Below are 19,683 nucleotides of genomic sequence, written 5' to 3'. Positions count from 1 at the left end.
TCTGGTGTGACCACCATTTGCCTCATGCGGCGAGACTTATTTGCATAGAGTTGATCAGGCTGTTGATTGTGGAATGTTGTCCCAGTCCTCTTCAATGACTGTGTGAAGTTGCTGGATATTGGCGGGAACTTGAACACGCTGTCGTACCCATTGATCCAGGGCATCCCAAACATGCTTAATGGGTGACATGTCTGGTGATTATGCAGGCCATGGAATAAATGGGACATTTTCAGCTTCCAGGAATTGTGTGCAGATCCTTATGACATGGGGCCATACATTATCATGCTGACACATGAGGCGAAGGCGGCGGATGAATGGCATGACAATGTGCCTCAGGATCTCGTCACGGTATCTCTGTACATTGATAAAATGCAATTGTGTACATTGTCCGTAGCTTATGCCTTTTTAAAGGGGTGGATCTGCTTAATATTGAGGAAAGAATATTGGTTCCATCAATGTAATTGTCTGCATCATTTCCAATCCCCCATATATATATCTTTGGGGTAAATATATACAGTGGGGAGAACAAGTATTTGATACGCTGCCGATTTTGCAGGTTTTCCAACTTACAAAGCATGTAGAGGTCTGTAATTTTTTCATAGGTACACTTCAACTGTGACAGACGGAATCTAAAACAAAAATCCAGAAAATCACATTGTTTGATTTTTAAGTAAAGCCATCCCTAAAGCCAACACCTAATTTGGCCGCCTTTCCTTCCAGTTCTCTGCTGCCTGTGACTGGAACGAATTGCAAAATTCGCTGAAGTTGGAGACTTTTATCTCCCTCACCAACTTCAAACATCTGCTATCTGAGCAGCTAACCGATTGCTGCAGCTGTACATAGTCCATCGTTAAATAGCCCACCCAATTTACCTACCTCATCCCCATACTGTTTTCATTTATTTACTATTCGGCTCTTTTGCACACCAGTATCTCTACCTGCACATGACCATTTGATCATTTATCACTCCAGTGTTAATCTGCAAAATTGTAATTATTCGCCTACCTCCTCATGCCTTTTGCACACAATGTATATAGACTCTTTTTTTTTTCCTACTGTGTTATTGACTTGTTTATTGTTTACTCCATGTGTAACTTTGTGTTGTTGTCTGTTAACACTGCTATGCTTTATCTTGGCCAGGTCGCAGTTGTAAATGAGAACTTGTTCTTAACTAGCCTACCTGGTGAAATAAAGGTGAAATAAAAAAATTCAACCTGAACATTCAACCTCTCCCATCTATCTCTCAACGTCATCCTTTTTGGATTTCTATTTGCCATATATTTTTCAACTGTGCTATGATGCTTCACAAACGAATTGAGCACTATTCACAACGTTGACATCAGTAAACCGCTCACCCACACGATACCATACATGTGGTCTGCAGTTGTGAGGCCGATTTTTGAATGTACTGCCAAATTCTCTAAAACAAGTTTGGAGGAGGCTTGTGGTAGAGAAATGAACATGACATTTTCTGGCAACAGCTCTGGTGGACATTCCTGCAATCAGCATGCCAATTGCACGCTCCCTCAAAATTGTAGACATATGTGCCATTGTGTTGTATGACAAAAGGCCGCTCTAAAATGTGCAGGTTTATTGTCCCCAGCACAAGGTGTACCTGTGTAATGATCATGCTGTTTAATCAGCTTCTTGATATGCCACATCTGTCAGGTGGATGGATTATCTTGGTAAAGGATAAATGCTCACTAACAGGGATGCAAACAAATTTGTGCCCAAAATTTGAGAGACATACGCTTTTTGTGCATATGGGATATGTCTGCAATCTTTTATTTGAGTTCATGAAACATGGGACCAACACTTTACATGTTGAGTTTATCTTTTTGCTCAGTGTCATTTTTCCTTTCCTTTCAAAATGGCATTTGTTGTCTTTGTTCTATCAAGATCCTGGAGAAGGACTCTGACCTGAAAATGAAGAAGCCGTTTGAGGCGGTGATCGGTATACTGAAAGCCTGCAAAGACGGAGCAATGGAGCGCATTTTCAGGTACGGATTCCCTTTCCTTCCGCATCTGTCTGGAAGTATGTTTCTATTAGAATCCTGATCCAGCAAAGCAGAGATTGGCTGGTATTATACCACAAAGGAAGCATATGGCTGGATCATGATTAGACTCTGACCACTAAAACCTCAGGGCCTTACTTATAGTGGGTATATACAAGGACCTGGAGTTTTTCCTGGTCACATTCACATAACAAAGAAAAACTCAGGGCCTTCATTATAGTGTATAACTAGTGTCTAGCTCTATAATTTTAACTAACTTAACGCCCTGCATGCTGTATGCTTTACTTGCATACCGATATCTTGTCCGTGTCCAGGTTTGGCCTCCAGCCGTGCCCTGTGTGTATGAGCGACCCCCATGACCCCCTGAGCCTGCCGTGTGACCATATCTACTGCCTGGCCTGCATCAGACAGTGGCTGGTCCCAGGTCAGATGTTCTGTCCTCTCTGCATGCAGGCTGTGCCAGACGACTTCGCTCTCAGGCCCTCTGAAGACATAAGGTGAGGGCGGACCCTCTCATATTGATTAGTACATGACTAAGGTTATTAGACATACTGATGGCTCTGTTATCTGAAGAAGATAACCTCATGGAAATAACTCTGACTTTATTGTGATTTAATCTTATTTGAATGTTTTATTGTTGTTTAAGCTTCAATTCATTCATTCATTTCCCTGCCATTCATTAGTTTCACTGCCATTCATTAATTACCTAATACCGTTTTTGTGAAATGCATTTTAGGCTCACCAGTTTTAAGTGCTTTCATACTGTTAGGTTCTAAATGAACCTTGTAAACACTCATGGAAGATTAGTAAAGCTCAAACCAAGTTTACAGCTGCATAATACAGACATATTTCCACCAGTGGTAGTATATATACCCCAGTTTGGGTGAAGTCTCCTCTTTCTCTTTATTGCTAGGCAGGAAGTTAGGTTATGCGGGCCATAAACTGTTCCTTCTCCCTAAATGTGACCTGACCTGACCTCGACCCCCTTCCTCACTAAACCACATCTCTCCACCGTCATGCAAACATGTGATTGCCTTCCATTTACTCAATACATTCCAAACTGAATTGCCTCCACCATATACATTCCTCCTACATATACCCATTAACTTCTGGTGTAGAAACCAGACTATGGCACTCAATATTTCAATAGGATACCTGATAATTCACACCATTTCAAGTTTAGAGTCAGAACCCATCAATACTGTAACGGAATTTAATTGTTGGTCACGATTGTGTCAATCATATTATTATACAGAGTTCTCATCAACCAGAGCGCCCGCTTCAGGAAGCAGTGCAACGCCTTCTTCATAGACCTGGTCTCAACAGTGTGCTTCAAGGACAACTCTCCCCCCTGCAGGGCCATCATCCTCCACCTGCTCTCCTTCCTCATGGTGGAGGTCCACTCTGTGCCCATCATCAGAGGTGGTGAGTGGGTGGAGATGGGGGTGTGGGCCACTGTGTTTGTCTTGTTGTGTGTTGTTGTCCTCACAATCCTCTTCCTCTTTGCTAGCTCATCGTCAGATTCTGACCAAGGCCCTCTCTCCCTTTGACGATTCTGTTGACAAAAACCCAGTAGTTCGGTCGGTTGTTCTCAAACTCCTGCTCAAATACAGGTGATTATGTGACTAGTACTGCTAGACTACTCTTTCATTCATGATTTTAAATATATCAACATTTTTCAAATGCCCCTCACTGTTTGATTAAATTCATGTTTGTTTTTGAAGCTTTGATGACGTGAAAGACTACCTGCAGCAGCACCTGACAGCAGTTGAACAGAGCAACATCTTGGAGGAATCAGACAAGAATGAACTGTATTCTCTGTATATCAACTGTCTGGAGGTAGGTGTACATATGGCCCATTGAATGGAGGTAGATGTACATATGGCCCATTGAATCATCTGTCTGGAGGTAGGTGTACATATGGCCCATTGAATCATCTGTCTGGAGGTAGGTGTACATATGGCCCATTGAATCATCTGTCTGGAGGTAGGTGTACATATGGCCCATTGAATGGAGGTAGGTGTACATATGGCCCATTGAACGGAGGTAGGTGTATGTATGACCCATTTAAATCTACAGTAGCATTTATGTGGTTGGTGTATATAAAGAGTTATGCATCAGTAATTGTTGGTGTGAAGAGATATCGGCTAAGTACATTGATTTGACTGTTTGGAGTTGATGCAAAATCCTAGCCTTAAAAGTAATACATAGTGTCATGCTTGAAACTCAGTCTTTACTGCTGTGGATTTAGTTATGTCAATGGCTGCATGTGCTATTTCAGTGAATAATGCTGTTTCAGTGACACGTGCTATTTCAGTGAAGTGTGCTATTTCAGTGAAGTGTGCTATTTCAGTGAAGTGTGCTATTTCAGTGAAGTGTGCTATTTCAGTGAAGTGTGCTATTTCAGTGACGCGTGCTATTTCAGTGACGCGTGCGATTTCAGTGACGCGTGCGATTTCAGTGAATAATGCTATTTCAGTGACTCGTGCGATTTCAGTGAATAATGCTATTTCAAGCAACTACATGTAGAGTGTTTGCATTGTAATTTCAGAAAATGTCCATAATAATCTATCTGCAGTAATAGTGGAATGATAGTGTTTTACACATATTTATTTATTTTGGGCCAATACAAAATAGCATTCTAAAATGCAGACTTGCTATTTGACAATGAAAGCCAGATGGGAAAACTGCACCCTCCCTCTTACATCGACGTCACTAAAAGGCGTGGTCATCTCCTCATCGTGCACAACGGACAATGGCAGACTGAGACAAGCGGCCAATGTAGAAATCGCTTTGTCATTTCCTGGTTACTGAAATTCCATGCTCAATTTCAGTATGTGTGAGAAAACAAGCACTGAATAGTGTAGGGAATCATTGTAGCATCTAAATCACTGTGAAATAGGTTTTCAATGACCAAAAATATTGTTTTTACGGCTGTTTTGAAGTTGATGGACGTAACTGAAAGTAAAATAGTCTTGCTATCAAGGATCCTTGGGAAGACAGATGGCACTAACCTCTCCACCGTGTTGCGGGGAAATGGCATGCAGGGGAGGGGAGGGAATTGTTTATATTGAGCCTAAGTGTAGTTGCAGTTCACCAAGCTTCTACATGGGTGACACATTCTACATTTAACATCTTTCAGTGACATGCTTTTTCAGTGACATCATTGTCACACCCTCCTCTCCATCCCAGGATTCCATGTTTGAGCGGATGCAGTGCCACACGGTGGCGGAGCAGCAGGCCTGCATGCAGGATGAGAGGGTCTTCCTGGGGGACTTCCTGCAGTTGGATGCCGGCCACGCAGCCACCGTAGAGTACCTGCAGCAGGTGGCCAGGGTGCGCATGGGGCTGGACAGGGCTGCAGACCTGCTGGTCCACATGCTGTCTGCTGCTGCCACAGGTACGTACGTCATCCTGGATCCTGTTCAGTTGGGTACAACTAGCATTGGGTCATTTCAAGTAGTCTGCCTGTATCACTCCATTTAATAACGTTTTTTTCTTCCATTTTGTGCCTGTTGAACACGACCCTTGTGTTTCAAAATGATACTTGTGGGTGTAGGTCAACTGTCGTATAATATATATGATTGATTTGATAGACTATTCAATGATTTAATTAATACAGTAGGACGGCAGGTAGCCTAGCGGTTAGATTATTGGGTCAGTAACTGAAAGTTTGCTGGTTTGAATACCCGAGCCGACAAGGTGGAAAATCTGTCGATGTGCTCTTGAGCAAGGCACTTAACCTTCATTTGCTCAATGGGCACCATACTACTATGGCTGACTCTGTAAAACAACATATCTAACTTCACCTACCCGGTGTATGTGACTATAAAACCTATCTATTTAAAAATAAAAAAAATAGTATACGTTTGCCTAATTATCCTAGTCCTCCTCTCAATCAATCGTATGTGTTCATGTGACGCTTCCCTCTCCCATTATGGTCCAATAGGATCGCAGGAGGAGTCTCCTAACGGCGTTGCGGCCTTCCTGACCAGCGTGGTAGAACTGTGTAGACGCAGCGGGAACGACTGGTACCGGGTCTACCTCATCCGTAAGATCTGCAGCCAGCGCGGCGTGGAGTTTGTTCAGAAACTCCTGAAGGTGGCTGACATCCGGTGGTTGTTCCCTGCTGAAGTTCTGCAGCAGGTATTGTGGCCATTTTGTCTTTCTTTATGGGAGAGTAATGTAGGGAGCAATACGATGTCCGTACCAAGCTGGAAATGGGACAGGGATAGTCAATCTTTTAGCTTCGGGTGTTCTTATTTCATACAAAATGTTTTTAAGTTTGTATTTGTTAAATGGGTATTTAATATCTAGAATCTCATGGCTAGCATTTTTGGAGGATGTAGCGATTTTTTTTTATTTTTACTAAGTATTCCTGTATTGATGTGATGATATAAACCATATTTCATACCATTTTAACCACTCTTTCTCTCTTCTGTTGTCCTTCAGAATGAAGATGGCAGCCAGATAGACCAATATCTTGTGTGTGGAGAGGATTACAAGACAATCCGAGATGCTGTTGCCAAGGCAATGATGGAAGGCAAAATCGAGGGATTGGACAACGCTTGTGAGGTATTGTTGTAGTTCTACTTTACTTCATAACTGAAACACCTGCAGAACATTTTGCATAAGCTTGTGATTTGATTTTGCTTGTTCATGTGTATGTTCTTTCTATCAGATATTCTGTTTTTAAAGTGTTAAAGGCCCAGTGCAGTCAAAACATGATTTTTCCTGTGTTGTATGTATATTTCCACACTGAGGTTGGAACAATACTGTGAAAGTGATGATAAGGCCCTATTAGTGTGAGAGCTGTTTTTCATCCTGTTTTGGTGGGATGGAGTTTTGGCCTTCCATGGTGACATCACCATGCAGTAAATTAGTTAATAGACCAATAAGAAAGAGTTCCAAATCTCTGCCAATAACAGCACGTTTTCAGTTTTTCCATCCCCACACAGTCCACTCCCAGACAGTCCACTCCCAGACAGTCCACTCCCACACAGTCCACTCCCACACAGTCCACTCCCAGACAGTCCACTCCCAGACAGTCCACTCCCAGACAGTCCTAGCAAAACTCTTTCTTGAGAAATTGCTCTTTGTTAAGAAGCTATTGTTTCTTTTTAAAACAATCATAGTAAGGTACTTAATTATTACCAATAAATGATTTCGATATTGGGGGAAAAACACTCCATTGGGTGTGTGTGTGTGTGTGTGTGTGTGTGCAGGGCTGTAAATGTCCTCCACAGAAGAAAGCAGTCTACCTGCTCCTGGCCCTGTTCAGAGAAGTCACCTCTCTCTACAGATCAGCCAATGACAGCTTCCATCCTAAACCTGTGGTAAGAGTCCTTATACAAAGACAAGATACTGTGATGTAGTCCCAATTCTCTCCTTCCTACCCTTCACTGATTTGAAAGAAAATTACTGACATAAGACATATGGTGGAAACTCCTACTAGTCCATGTCACCACCAATCAAATGCTTTTAGTAGTGAATGAGTGCAAATGTCAAGAGAAAGGAATATTATTGTCAGTCTCCTCAGCTTCCATACTTCACCTGTCTTTACACCTAAAGCTAACACTGTGTATCAACTGTCTCCTCAGCTTCCATACTTCACCTGTCTTTACACCTAAAGCTAACACTGTGTATCAACTGTCTCCTCAGCTTCCATACTTCACCTGTCTTTACACCTAAAGCTAACACTGTGTATCAACTGTCTCCTCAGCTTCCATACTTCACCTGTCTTTACACCTAAAGTTAACACTGTGTATCAACTGTCTCCTCAGCTTCCATACTTCACCTGTCTTTACACCTAAAGCTAAGACTGTGTATCAACTGTCTCCTCAGCTTCCATACTTCACCTGTCTTTACACCTAAAGCTAACACTGTATCAACTGTCTCCTCAGCTTCCATACTTCACCTGTCTTTACACCTAAAGCTAACACTGTATCAACTGTCTCCTCAGCTTCCATACTTCACCTGTCTTTACACCTAAAGCTAACACTGTATCAACTGTCTCCTCAGCTTCCATACTTCGCCTGTCTTTGCACCTAAAGCTAACACTGTATCAACTGTCTCCTCAGCTTCCATACTTCGCCTGTCTTTACACCTAAAGCTAACACTGTGTATCAACTGTCTCCTCAGCTTCCATACTTCACCTGTCTTTACACCTAAAGCTAAGACTGTGTATCAACTGTCTCCTCAGCTTCCATACTTCACCTGTCTTTACACCTAAAGCTAACACTGTGTATCAACTGTCTCCTCAGCTTCCATACTTCACCTGTCTCTTTAACAGTGTCTTTACACCTAAAGCTAACACTGTATCAACTGTCTCCTCAGCTTCCATACTTCACCTGTCTTTACACCTAAAGCTAACACTGTATCAACTGTCTCCTCAGCTTCCATACTTCACCTGTCTTTACACCTAAAGCTAACACTGTATCAACTGTCTCCTCAGCTTCCATACTTCACCTGTCTCTTTAACAGTGTCTTTACACCTAAAGCTAACACTGTATCCCCCCAGCAATGCCAGGCCCTGTTGGCGTTCATCCAGGCCTCCAAGGTGTTGGTCAGCCCAGAGGTGAGGGCCTTCGCCCAGGCCCTGGTGGCCAACCGGCTGGGGCCCCTGGAAGTCCGTCCCGGGGCCTCTGGGGCCCAGTGTGTGGTGGTGGAGCTGAGCATCCACCTGGCTGCAGTGCTGCTCTGTGGGAACCAGGGTGTACTGACGCCCCTCCAGCAGCTGGCCCTACTGCCTGCCAACATGCAGGTGGGAACAATGTAGCTGCGTGCCCAATGGCACACTGTTTCCTACGTAGTGCACTACTTTAGTTTTGACCATGGCCCATAGGGTAAGGACTAGTTAAGAACTCCCCTCACCTGGTTACCTAGGTCTTCATTTGACATGAATAGAAAGGAAATCACAAAAACCATCTTCCACACGGCCCTCCAGGAATTTAGTTTGACACCCCTGGTCTGGAAGGAATCCAGGCTAAACCCTTTTCACACAACAAAGCCGAGCCAAGCTGTACTGGGCTGGCCTGGTATGCATTCAACATTTAATAGAATGCTGAAAAGGTAACCTGTGAAAATAAATATCAATGCCAGTGCAGTATGGTTTGGCTCTGCCCTGTAGTCTGAAAATGGTTGGTTGATTCATTATTGAAATACTTGAAAAGGCATATCCACCACATCAGTGAAGTATCAGTCAGTACAGTCCATGGAAAACAACAGCGTTCAACACATTAAAGCCAGTGACTTATCTCCAGGGTGGTCCTAGTATCCCGTTCTGTTCATGTATAGTCCAGCTAACGTTGATGTTTGTTCTTGTGCATCTATAGAGAGCCTTCCTCCCCACCATGCCAGAGGACATGCTAGCAGTGGCTCACAAAGCTATGGGGCAGCTGCAGTGGTACTGTAAGTATAGTAACAGCCACAACAAAAGGATGTGTGAATTTTGAAAGATTTAGCAGATTTAACTGTCTAAAATGTGAAGTCATCCAAGCTTTTCTTCTGCTCTTACACAGTTTGTCCCAACAATCACCCGTGCACCATCGGTGAGGTACGTAACGTTTGAGTTTATTCTGAATAATCTTATCTTTGGCCCTAACTTTCAGTTAAGTACTGTTTCTCAGAATCTCTCACTCTCCTACCCCTCTGTCTGACCCCTCTAACCACAGTGTGGCCAGCCCATGGAGAGGAGTCGCTGCCTGGACTGTGGCCTTGAGATTGGAGGGGACAACCACATAGCTGTCCCTGGCTTCCAAGCCGTTCAGATTCAGTGAGTGGGATTTTTATGGAATTTCTAAGACCGTTGATAATGACTTGAGCAGGTGCTGCACTGTGCAGACTTCGGTTCAAACCAAATTTTATTTGATTTCAAATTGTTTAGCTGTGCTTGATTGAGCTGACCTGGCACAATGGAACCAATGGAATAGCCCCCAAAGTACAAACCCTGGCCATCTGGCCATCCAAGCAGGCTCATACTATTTGAACCCAGGTCTGGTATCATGTCGGCACCGGAGAATGGAGAAAAAAACACATGTTGTTTTTCCCTTCTTCACAGGGGTGACCGTACCCAGACCGGCCACATCCTGGGAGAGCCCAGACGGAGAGACAACCTGGACATGCAGGACACCAAGAACATGTCCCCAGTGCCCTTTAACCTGCTGCGCCTGGTCACACACATGGCCATGCTGCTAGGGGCCAGCAGTCACCCCCAGGTAAGTACACTAGAGCAGGGGTTTTCAAACATCTCCTCGTGATCACACACATGGCCATGCTGCTAGGGGCTAGCAGTCACCCCCAGGTAAGTACACTAGAGCAAAGGTTTTCAAACATCTCCTCGTGATCACACAGCTGTTCTATGTGTTGGAACTATTCCAGAGTTAACACACCTGATTCAACTGATCAACGAATCATCAAGCATTTAGGGCTCTCGAGTGGCACAGCGTTCTAAGGCACTGCATCTCAGTGCAAGAGGCATCACTACCGTCCCTGGTTCGAATCCAGGCTGTATCACATCTAACCGTGCGCACAATTGGCCCAGCGGCGTGGGTTTGTCTGGGGTAGGCCGTCATTGTAAATAACAATTTGTTCTTAACTGACTTGCCTAGTTAAATAAAGGTTAAATGTTTTACTTACTTTTACTTTTTTTGATAAGGTGAATTAGAATTAGTTCAGGGCCACAACAACTAAAGTGTGAAATGTCTGAGGAGGTTGAAAAGCACTGCACTAGAGGTACCTGCTGTACATGGATGGATGGGGTTATTGGTTTGACTGTTGTCCAGTGGTGACCGTTACATCTCTTGAAGGACACTTGCCTCAACGGAGTCTCTTGATCTCCCTCTTTTTCTCTCTGTCCGTCTCTCTCTCTGCTCACTCTCGCTCTCTTTCACCCCCACTCCCTCTACCCTCCCCCTCTTTCTCTCTGTCTCCGTCTCTCTCTCTGCTCACTCTCGCTCTCTTTCACCCCACTCCCTCTACCCTCCCCCTCTTTCTCTCTGTCTCCGTCTCTCTCTCTGCTCACTCTCGCTCTCTTTCACCCCACTCCCTCTACCCTCCCCCTCTTTCTCTCTGTCTCCGTCTCTCTCTCTGCTCACTCTCGCTCTCTTTCACCCCCACTCCCTCTACCCTCCCCCTCTTTCTCTCTGTCTCCGTCTCTCTCTCTCTGCTCACTCTCGCTCTCTTTCACCCCCACTCCCTCTACCCTCCCCCTCTTTCTCTCTGTCTCTGGCTCTCTCTCTGCTCACTCTCGCTCTCTTTCACCCCCACTCCCTCTACCCTCCCCCTCTTTCTCTCTGTCTCCGGCTCTCTCTCTGCTCACTCTCGCTCTCTTTCACCCCCACTCCCTCTACCCTCCCCCTCTTTCTCTCTCTGTCTCCGTCTCTCTCTCTGCTCACTCTCGCTCTCTTTCACCCCCACTACCTCCCTTTCTCACTCCCTCTACCCTCCCCCTCTTTCTCTCTCTGTCTCCGTCTCTCTCTCTGCTCACTCTCGCTCTCTTTCACCCCCACTACCTCCCTTTCTCACTCCCTCTACCCTCCCCCTCTTTCTTTCTCTGTAGGTCATCGGTGCCATCATCAAGCCCCCAGTGCCCGACCCCGGTGCGTTCCTGTGGGCCCATCTGTTGAAGGACATGGAGCAGGTGACCAGGTCGCTGGGGAAGGGGTCTGACGACACGGTCAACACCGTCCACCTGGTCATCAGCAGCCTTCTGGGGCCCCACCAGCCTGGCCAGTGTAAGGGACCAGAAACACCTCCATGTCCTCAATAGGTTTTCAATCACTAAAAACAAGCATCACCTTAGGCCACTAATGTTGTCTGATTACAAGCCAACTAAGCATGCTAATGGTGCTATTAAATTAGCCATTCCTTATTGAAGTTTTAGAATCATATGTACATTCTTTACCATTATTGTTATTGAATCATTGTCTGTGAATGATATCAGACACTGAACGTTTCCTTGACTCTTGTCTGCTTCTCTCTCCAGGGCCTGTTCCCTATGACAACCTGCTCTCCACCAAGGAGGCCCGAAACGGCTGGGAGACCACCGTCAGCAATGACATCATCACACCTCAGCTGAAGGTACCAACTGATTACATCAGTCACCATTTGACTCAGTTCATCATCTCTAGATGAATAAATGACTTTAGTACCTTTTTTAATACAGTCAACAACATTTGTATTTGTTCGGTAGTCCATCTATAACTGTCGTGTTCATTAGAGCACCCAATGGAAAACGTTTTAAAATGTTTGCAATGGAAAATAAAAACATTTTGCGTTTTCTTATTGGACAAGTCTAGGTAGTCCCTCTCTCTTTTGAATTTGTTTTCTTCTGTTTAGTGTTTAATGAACACCGCCCTGAACAACAGAAACATGATCTGAATGATACCCTTTCTTCCCCTCTGTCTCTCTCTCCCCTCGTCCCATCCCGTCTCCAGCACCTGGACAGGCGGCTGAAGGAAGTGAACGCCTTTGTCCGGGCCGACTTGCGGGTCTCCTCCAACCCTGTGATGAGGCTGGTGTTCGGGGACCCGCGCCTCTTCCTTGCCTCTCTGCCCCGGGAGTCTCTGATCCACAGTTCGGCTGTGTGGAGCTGCAGGGAGCGGGTGTCTCTACTCAGCCTCACCCACATCGTGGAGCAGCACAACGGCAGGGACACCCTGCCCATGCTCTGGCGGTTCCTGCAGAGGGTATGAGCTGAGGCATCGCTGAACGGAAACCTTGGTCTTATTCATTAGTGCACAGCGTAGCAAAATATTTTGCGATGGAAGCGAGCGATTCTTATTTGACAGGTTCTTGTAGTCTCTCCTTGTTTCCGGTAATCATGGTAGCATCCACATTAATGTAAAAATGTTTAGAAACATATTCTATTCTTATTTATAATAAAAGTGACTCCAAAATGACACAATACATTATTTACCATTTGATTTCTATTGGGAACAGAATAATCTGAAACACAACCAAAATAATCATTATAATGTTAATAATAAACATGTTTACAGTCTCATTGACAGTCACAATGTTGGTCAGACCTTCGTTCTATGTGGTGTGATTGGCAGTTTGTTTGTTTTACCGTACCCTGTGATTGGTCGCGGTAACATCACCCACCCCTCTGATTGGTCTGGTGACAGGAGGCAGAGCTGCGGTTGGTGAAGTTCCTTCCTGACATCCTGGCACTGCAGAGAGATTTGGTGAAGAGGTTCCAGAACGTGACTGACCTCACCTGCCATACCATCGCTGACTTCCTTCACAGCCAGAAAGCAGGTACTAGTTTAAACTATACTTCTGGGTTAGTCGCAGTACTGTATGTCCAACTGAAAACAATCAGTGGTATTGTTTGTGTTATTGGCATGGTACAGCGAGCAGATATATCATTAGTTTCACTCTACTGAGGCCAGCCGAGCTAAGCTGTAGTGTACTGTAGTGTAGTGGCCTGGTGATGTTTCCACCATACAGGCTGGAAAATAAAATAGAAGAGTCGGCTCAGTACAGTTCAGGCCAGAACACTAGTGTCAAAAGGATATTCCAGTTGGTTTACAATATAGGCTTCCATGTGGATTATTATGTTTGTTGTCACAGCCTCCCTCACAGCCTGGTACGAGAAACGGGTCAAAATCTTCCTGACAACATGGAATCAGCTCCGGGTCTCCCTGGCAACCAACGGTATGAGCACAGATGATCGTAGCACAACTCTAGGGCTCTATTAATAAATGAATAATAGAAATATATACAATATTTTTTAAATATGCTCTTTGGAGGGGCATTCATGCATGATTTCTTAATCTGCTCTTTTGTGATTTATAATCTGTGTGTTTTGGCTCTGCTCCAGGTGAGATTAAAATCCCTGGCGAGTTCTGCCTGGAGGACCTGGACCTGACCAGTGACTTCCTGGTTCTGTTGCCACGGCGACAGGGTCCCGGCCTGTGTTCCACGGCGCTGGTCAGCTACCTCATCGCCCTGCACAACGAACTGGTCTACTGCGTGGACAAGCACACTGGAGAGGAGACCAGGTGAGGGTGCTGTTGTCCTATCTCAGAGTAGGAGTGCTGATTCAGGATCATTTTTCCTTTAGGATCACAATAAGATCACGTGGATGGGAGGGGGGCTGATCCGGGACCAGCGCTCCTACTCTGATACATATGGCCCCTGGTCTCATTAGGCTTGTTAGAAAAAATGCTGTATGCATTGTAGGTCTGAGAAGGGATACCTAGTCAGTTGTACAACTTAATGCATTCAACTGAAACGTATCTTCTGCATTTAACCGAGAGATGTGTGGGGGGCTGCCTTAATCAACGTCCAAGTCATCGGCGCCCGGGGAGCAGTTGTTGTTAGGGGTTAACTGCCTTGCTCAAGGGCAAAACTGCAGATTTTTCCACCTTGCCGGCTCGGGGATTCAAACCAGCGACATTTTTAACTGCAAGGCCAGTGGTTCCCAACCTTTTTCGGTTACTATACCACCAACTGAATTTTACTCTGCCCAGAGTACCCCCTCGTGCATTTTCTCTTGAGTCTTCCCAAGTACCCCTGGTTGGGGAACCCCTGAACCCCTGCTGAACTGATAGAAAGCAGAAGCAGACATGGTTGATATCATCAGATTAGTTCACTCCTCCCCTTTCTCTCCCCCAGCTACACGGTGAGCCCGGCGGACCTGAGCGACCTGCACGTGATCCGCTACGAGCCGGAGAGGGATCTGCTACCCTTGGTTCTGTCCAACTGCCAGTACAGTGTGGAGCGTGGCCAGGAGGCCCTGCACGAGTACGACCTGCCCAAGATCCAGCAGCAGATCCTGGCCCGCTTCCTGCAGGGAAAGCCTCTCATCACTCTCAACGTGAGTCTGTCTGTCAGCACTCGGTCAGTCAAATGTACAGTTCTCGGCATCGACAAAGTTACTAAATGCCTGTGCTGCAGCAAGGTCAATCAATCATTCAAATGTATTTATAAAGCACTTTTTACATCAGCCGATGTCAAAGTGCTATACAGAAACCCAGCCTAAAACCCCAAACAGCAAGCAATGCAGATGTAGAAGCACTGTGGCTAGGAAAAACTCCCTAGAAAGGCCGGAACCTAGGAAGAAACCTAGAGAGGAACCAGGCTATGAGGGGTGGCCAGTCCTCTTCTGGTTTTATCGGGTGGAGATTATAACAGAACATGGCCAAAATGTTCAAACGTTCATAAATGACCAGCAGGGTCAAATAATAATAATCACAGTGGTTGTAGAGGGTGCAACAGGTCAGCACCTCTGAGTAAATATCTGTTGGCTTTTCATAGCCGATCATTCAGTTAGAGACAACAGGTGCGGTAGAGAGAGAGAGAGTCCAAAACAGCAGGTCCTGGACAAGGTAACACGTCCAGTGTCAGGGTTCCATAGCCGCAGGCAGAACAGTTAAAACTGGAGCAGCAGCATGACCAGGTGGACTAGGGACACGCAAGGAGTCATCAGCCCAGGTAGTCCTGAGGCATGGTCCTAGGGCTCAGGTCCTCCTCCGAGAGAGAGAATTAGAAGGAGTATACTTAAATTCACACAGGGTACATTGTTAATGTGACAAACTCTCTCGTAGGGTAACGCCAAGTTCATTAGCAATCGTCTAACAATAACAAATGCAATGAAATACATTTTTGAAATATTCTCTTAAATGGTGCAACTACGTTCACGTATAAACATATGTTTTACTGAAGTTAGTGTGGGGTAGAGGTTAGACCAGAACTGTCTAGATTTCCCTTTTTACAGAAACACTGTCACAAGCTGCGTTTTCACATTCTGATCTTTTTTTCACTAATTGTTCTTTTGACCAGTCATATCAGCTCTGAAAAAGATCTCATGTGATTGGTCAAAAGACGAATTAGAGTAAAATGCAGCCAAATTGAGGTAAAGACAAGAGTTACTATATGACTGTGTATTAGACAGGTTTTGATGTGTTGCTTACCACCTCATACAGGGAATCCCAACCCTGGTGAACAGACACGACCGCAATTATGAAAACATCCTCAAGGATGTGAAAGGAAAGGTTCAACAGGTAAGTCACAATAACTCTGGTGACATGTTGTCACATGGTACAGTATGATATGAACGGGGAAATCTGGTATTGATACACTACATCCAATTTTGGAACACAACCCTGGCATGAGGTTGAGTTGACCCTGTTCTATGCCTTGTCCACGTCTCTGTCATTTCCCTTTGTGTCCCCAGGAGCCCCTGCCCATCCTGACCCTGTCGGCGCTGGCCGGGGAGCTGCAGTCATACAGCGAGGTGTGTGAGGCGCTCTCCACCGTGGAGGTGGCTCTGGGCTTCCTGGCCATGACGGGAGGCGAGCCCCAGCTGCAGTTGGAGCGCTACCTGGAGGAGGTTCTGCAGATGGGAGACCAGACTGGCCCACACATCCTAAAGGTCAGTCCCCTTCCTCCGTCAGGAGCCCACAGACTGTCCGGGTGCAGCAGTAACATACCTCAGCTAGCTGAGAGCCTAAAGCCTGATTGTTTCACTGCTCTCTCCATCTAGCTGGCTCCTCATTGGCTTCCTTACAGGAACCAGTAAACAGATGGATACCCTTAAGAGAAACATAGTGACTTAATTTGATGTCTTGTTGTCGTCAGCATTTTGTTGTATAGTTGAAGTCGGAAGTTTACATACACCTTAGCCAAATACATTTAAACTCCGTTTTTCACAATTCCTGACATTTAGTCACAGTAAAAATTCCCTGTTTTAGGTCAGTTAGGATCACCACTTTATTTTAAGGATGTGAAATGTCAGAATAATAGTAGAGAATGATTTATTTCAGCTTTTATTTAATTCATCACATTGCCAGTGGGTCAGAAGTTTACATACACTCAATTAGTATTTCGTAGCATTGCCTTTAAATAGTTTAACTTGGGTCAAACGTTTCGGGTAGCTTTCCACAAGCTTCCCACAGTAAGTTGGGTGCATTTTTGCCCATTCCTCCTGACAGAGCTGGTGTAACCGAGTCAGGTTTGTAGGCCTCTTTGCTCGCACACGCTTTTTTCAGTTCTGCCCACAAATTTTCTATGGGATTGAGGTCAGGGTTGTGTGATGGCCACTCCAATACACTGACTTTGTTGTCCTTTGGAAGTATGCTTGAGGTCATTGTCCATTTGGAAGACCCATTTGCGACCAAGCTTTAACTTGTTGACTGATGTCTTGAGATGTTGCTTCAATATATCCATATAATTTTCCTATCTCATCATGCCATTTATTTTGTGAAGTGCACAAAACCGTGCTTCACCATTGGGATGGTGTTCTTTGGCTTGCATGCCTCCCCCTTTTTCCTCCAAACATAAAGTTGGTCATTATGGCCAAACAGTACTATTTTTGTTTCATCAGACCAGAGGACATTTCTCCAAAATTTAAGATATTTGTTTCCATGTGCAGTTTCAAACCGTAGTCTGGCTTTTTTATGGCGGTTTTGGAGCAGTGGCTTCTTCCTTGCTGAGCAGCCCTTCCGGTTATGTCGATATAGGACTCGTTTTACTGTGGATATAGATACTTCTGTACCTGTTTCCTCCAGCATCTTCACAAGGTCCTTTGCTGCTGTTCTGGGATTGATTTGCACTTTTCGCACCAAAGTACGCTCATCTCTAGCAGACAGAATGAGTCTCCTTCCTGAGCGGTATGACGGCTGCATGGTTCCATGGTGTTTACACTTGCGTACTATTGTTTGTACAGATGAACGTGGTACCTTCAGGCATTTGGAAATGTCTCCCAAGGATGAACTAGACTTGTGGAGGTCCACAATTTTTTTCTCCAGGTCTTGGCATTGAGTTTGAAGGTAGGCCTTGAAATACATCCATAGGTACACCTCTAATTGACTCAAATGATGTCAAGTCGGCTATCAGAAGCTTCTAAAGCCATGACATAATTTTCTGGAATTGTCCAAGCTGTTTCAAGGCACAGTCAACTTAGTGTATGTAAACTTCTGACCCACTGGAATTGTGATACAGTGAATTATAAGTGAAATAATCTGTCAGGAAACAATTGTTGGTAAAATGACTTGTGTCATGCACAAAGTAGATGTCCTAACCAACTTGCCAAAACTATAGTTTGTTAACAAGACATTTGTGGAGTGGTTGAAAAACGAGATTTAATGACTCCAACCTATGTGTATGTAACCTTCCGACTTCAACTGTAGCTAGCATATTATCAGTCAGTCTTGCCTAATTTGGTATTAATTGTAGCCGAAAGTTAATACAACACATCCCTCGGTAAGGTGAGCTCTTTCAAGAGAATCCATTAGCAGTGATTTCATGTTTTCTGATGTGATTAGAGGTTATATTAAACTAAGGTATAGTTCACCCAAATTACAAAAGGACATGTTGGTTTCCTGACCCTGTCTATTATAACGCAGTCTATTGACAAGGTAAGACAGGAATGCATTATTTGGTTTTGTTTACCTGGCCACTGTTTCAAATGCTAACCTTTTTAGCACAAATCCAGTGCAATGTTGCCCTGAGCAGGTGTAGTCTGAGTCACTGTGTTGTCCTGTTGTCCTCATGCAGGCCCTGAGCAGGTGTAGTCTGAATCACTGTGTTGTCCTGTTGTCCTCATGCAGGCCCTGAGCAGGTGTAGTCTGAGTCACTGTGTTGTCCTGTTGTCCTCATGCAGGCCCTGAGCAGGTGTAGTCTGAATCACTGTGTTGTCCTGTTGTCCTCATGCAGGCCCTGAGCAGGTGTAGTCTGAGTCACTGTGTTGTCCTGTTGTCCTCATGCAAGCCCTGAGCAGGTGTAGCCTGAAACACTGTGTTGTCCTGTTGTCCTCATGCAGGCCCTGAGCAGGTGTAGTCTGAAACACTGTGTGGCCCTGTGGCAGCTCCTCACCTCACTCAAGTCGGAGAACATGCTGCGCCTCAAGAGGGTAAGACGACGAGACACCACACATTCACCCAGACAAGTCTTCACATGACTTTGTTAGGGTCATGTTTTTTTATACTGGTTATGAAGTTTTGTCTGGATTACTGTTTGTATGGGTGAGATGTGCTTGTATTACTTACAACATAAGTTATAACATTGTGACTTAAGTTGTACTAACTTACAACATTAATTGAAACTAACCTTAGTTACACTAACTTACATAATGTGATAAATAGAAAATGATCATAATGTCATGTTACACCCTAGTGTATATTAAAGCTTCTCTAACCCTCCCCATCCTCAGGACCCGTTTGTGGGGGTCTCAGAGGAATACAGGAATCCCCTGGGAGATGAAGACCGGAGGCTACTCACTACGTTCTTCACCAAGAGCAGCGCTGACTCGTTCCTGCTGGAGATGCACGAGTTTCTGCTGCTGGTCCTGAAGAGCCCCCGTGCCCCCGACACATACAGGCCTGACTGGGGGTAAGCCAAGGGGATAACAGCTAGCTGGCATGGTGTAGTCTCTCTTGACACTCTTAGCGGTTCCATTTTTGATATTGTAGTATTGTTTACGTCACATGAACATCATGTCTTAAGTACTAGTCAAAAGTTTGGACACACCTATTCATTCAAGGGTTTTTATTATTATTATTTTTTTCTCCATTCTACAACACAACTATGAAATAACACATATGGAATCACGTAGTAACCAAAACAAAGTGTCAAACTAATTAAAATATTTTTTTGATTTTTCAAAGTATCCACCCTTTGCCTTGATGACTGGTTTGCACACTCTTGGTGTTCTCTCAAC

At 44.8% G+C, this 19,683-nt stretch overlaps 1 protein-coding gene across 1 annotated transcript in view; it reads left to right on the top strand.

Moving 5' to 3' along the window:
* Positions 1 to 19,493, top strand: part of LOC139401844 (E3 ubiquitin-protein ligase rnf213-alpha-like) — a 54,900-nt gene extending 35,407 nt beyond the window's left edge. The window contains exons 42-66 of the mRNA XM_071145828.1: positions 1,900 to 2,000; positions 2,330 to 2,512; positions 3,271 to 3,440; positions 3,526 to 3,628; positions 3,740 to 3,854; positions 5,208 to 5,415; positions 5,965 to 6,161; positions 6,468 to 6,590; positions 7,241 to 7,351; positions 8,536 to 8,778; positions 9,350 to 9,425; positions 9,536 to 9,570; positions 9,689 to 9,789; positions 10,075 to 10,231; positions 11,575 to 11,749; positions 12,001 to 12,095; positions 12,452 to 12,703; positions 13,145 to 13,277; positions 13,593 to 13,676; positions 13,843 to 14,023; positions 14,640 to 14,841; positions 15,950 to 16,027; positions 16,201 to 16,398; positions 18,787 to 18,876; positions 19,177 to 19,493. Of these exons, the coding sequence (XP_071001929.1) occupies positions 1,900 to 2,000; positions 2,330 to 2,512; positions 3,271 to 3,440; positions 3,526 to 3,628; positions 3,740 to 3,854; positions 5,208 to 5,415; positions 5,965 to 6,161; positions 6,468 to 6,590; positions 7,241 to 7,351; positions 8,536 to 8,778; positions 9,350 to 9,425; positions 9,536 to 9,570; positions 9,689 to 9,789; positions 10,075 to 10,231; positions 11,575 to 11,749; positions 12,001 to 12,095; positions 12,452 to 12,703; positions 13,145 to 13,277; positions 13,593 to 13,676; positions 13,843 to 14,023; positions 14,640 to 14,841; positions 15,950 to 16,027; positions 16,201 to 16,398; positions 18,787 to 18,876; positions 19,177 to 19,359 (3,594 nt within the window). The 3' untranslated portion in view covers positions 19,360 to 19,493. The remainder of the gene's footprint in view (positions 1 to 1,899; positions 2,001 to 2,329; positions 2,513 to 3,270; positions 3,441 to 3,525; positions 3,629 to 3,739; positions 3,855 to 5,207; positions 5,416 to 5,964; positions 6,162 to 6,467; positions 6,591 to 7,240; positions 7,352 to 8,535; positions 8,779 to 9,349; positions 9,426 to 9,535; positions 9,571 to 9,688; positions 9,790 to 10,074; positions 10,232 to 11,574; positions 11,750 to 12,000; positions 12,096 to 12,451; positions 12,704 to 13,144; positions 13,278 to 13,592; positions 13,677 to 13,842; positions 14,024 to 14,639; positions 14,842 to 15,949; positions 16,028 to 16,200; positions 16,399 to 18,786; positions 18,877 to 19,176) is intronic.
* The last annotated feature ends 190 nt before the right edge of the window (positions 19,494 to 19,683 follow it).

This window comes from Oncorhynchus clarkii, unplaced genomic scaffold (assembly GCF_045791955.1).
Source record: "Oncorhynchus clarkii lewisi isolate Uvic-CL-2024 unplaced genomic scaffold, UVic_Ocla_1.0 unplaced_contig_2987_pilon_pilon, whole genome shotgun sequence".
In the NCBI taxonomy this organism is placed as follows: domain Eukaryota; kingdom Metazoa; phylum Chordata; class Actinopteri; order Salmoniformes; family Salmonidae; genus Oncorhynchus; species Oncorhynchus clarkii.
Note: the sequence above shows the minus strand (reverse complement) of the source record. Positions and strands in the feature narration are given on the sequence as shown.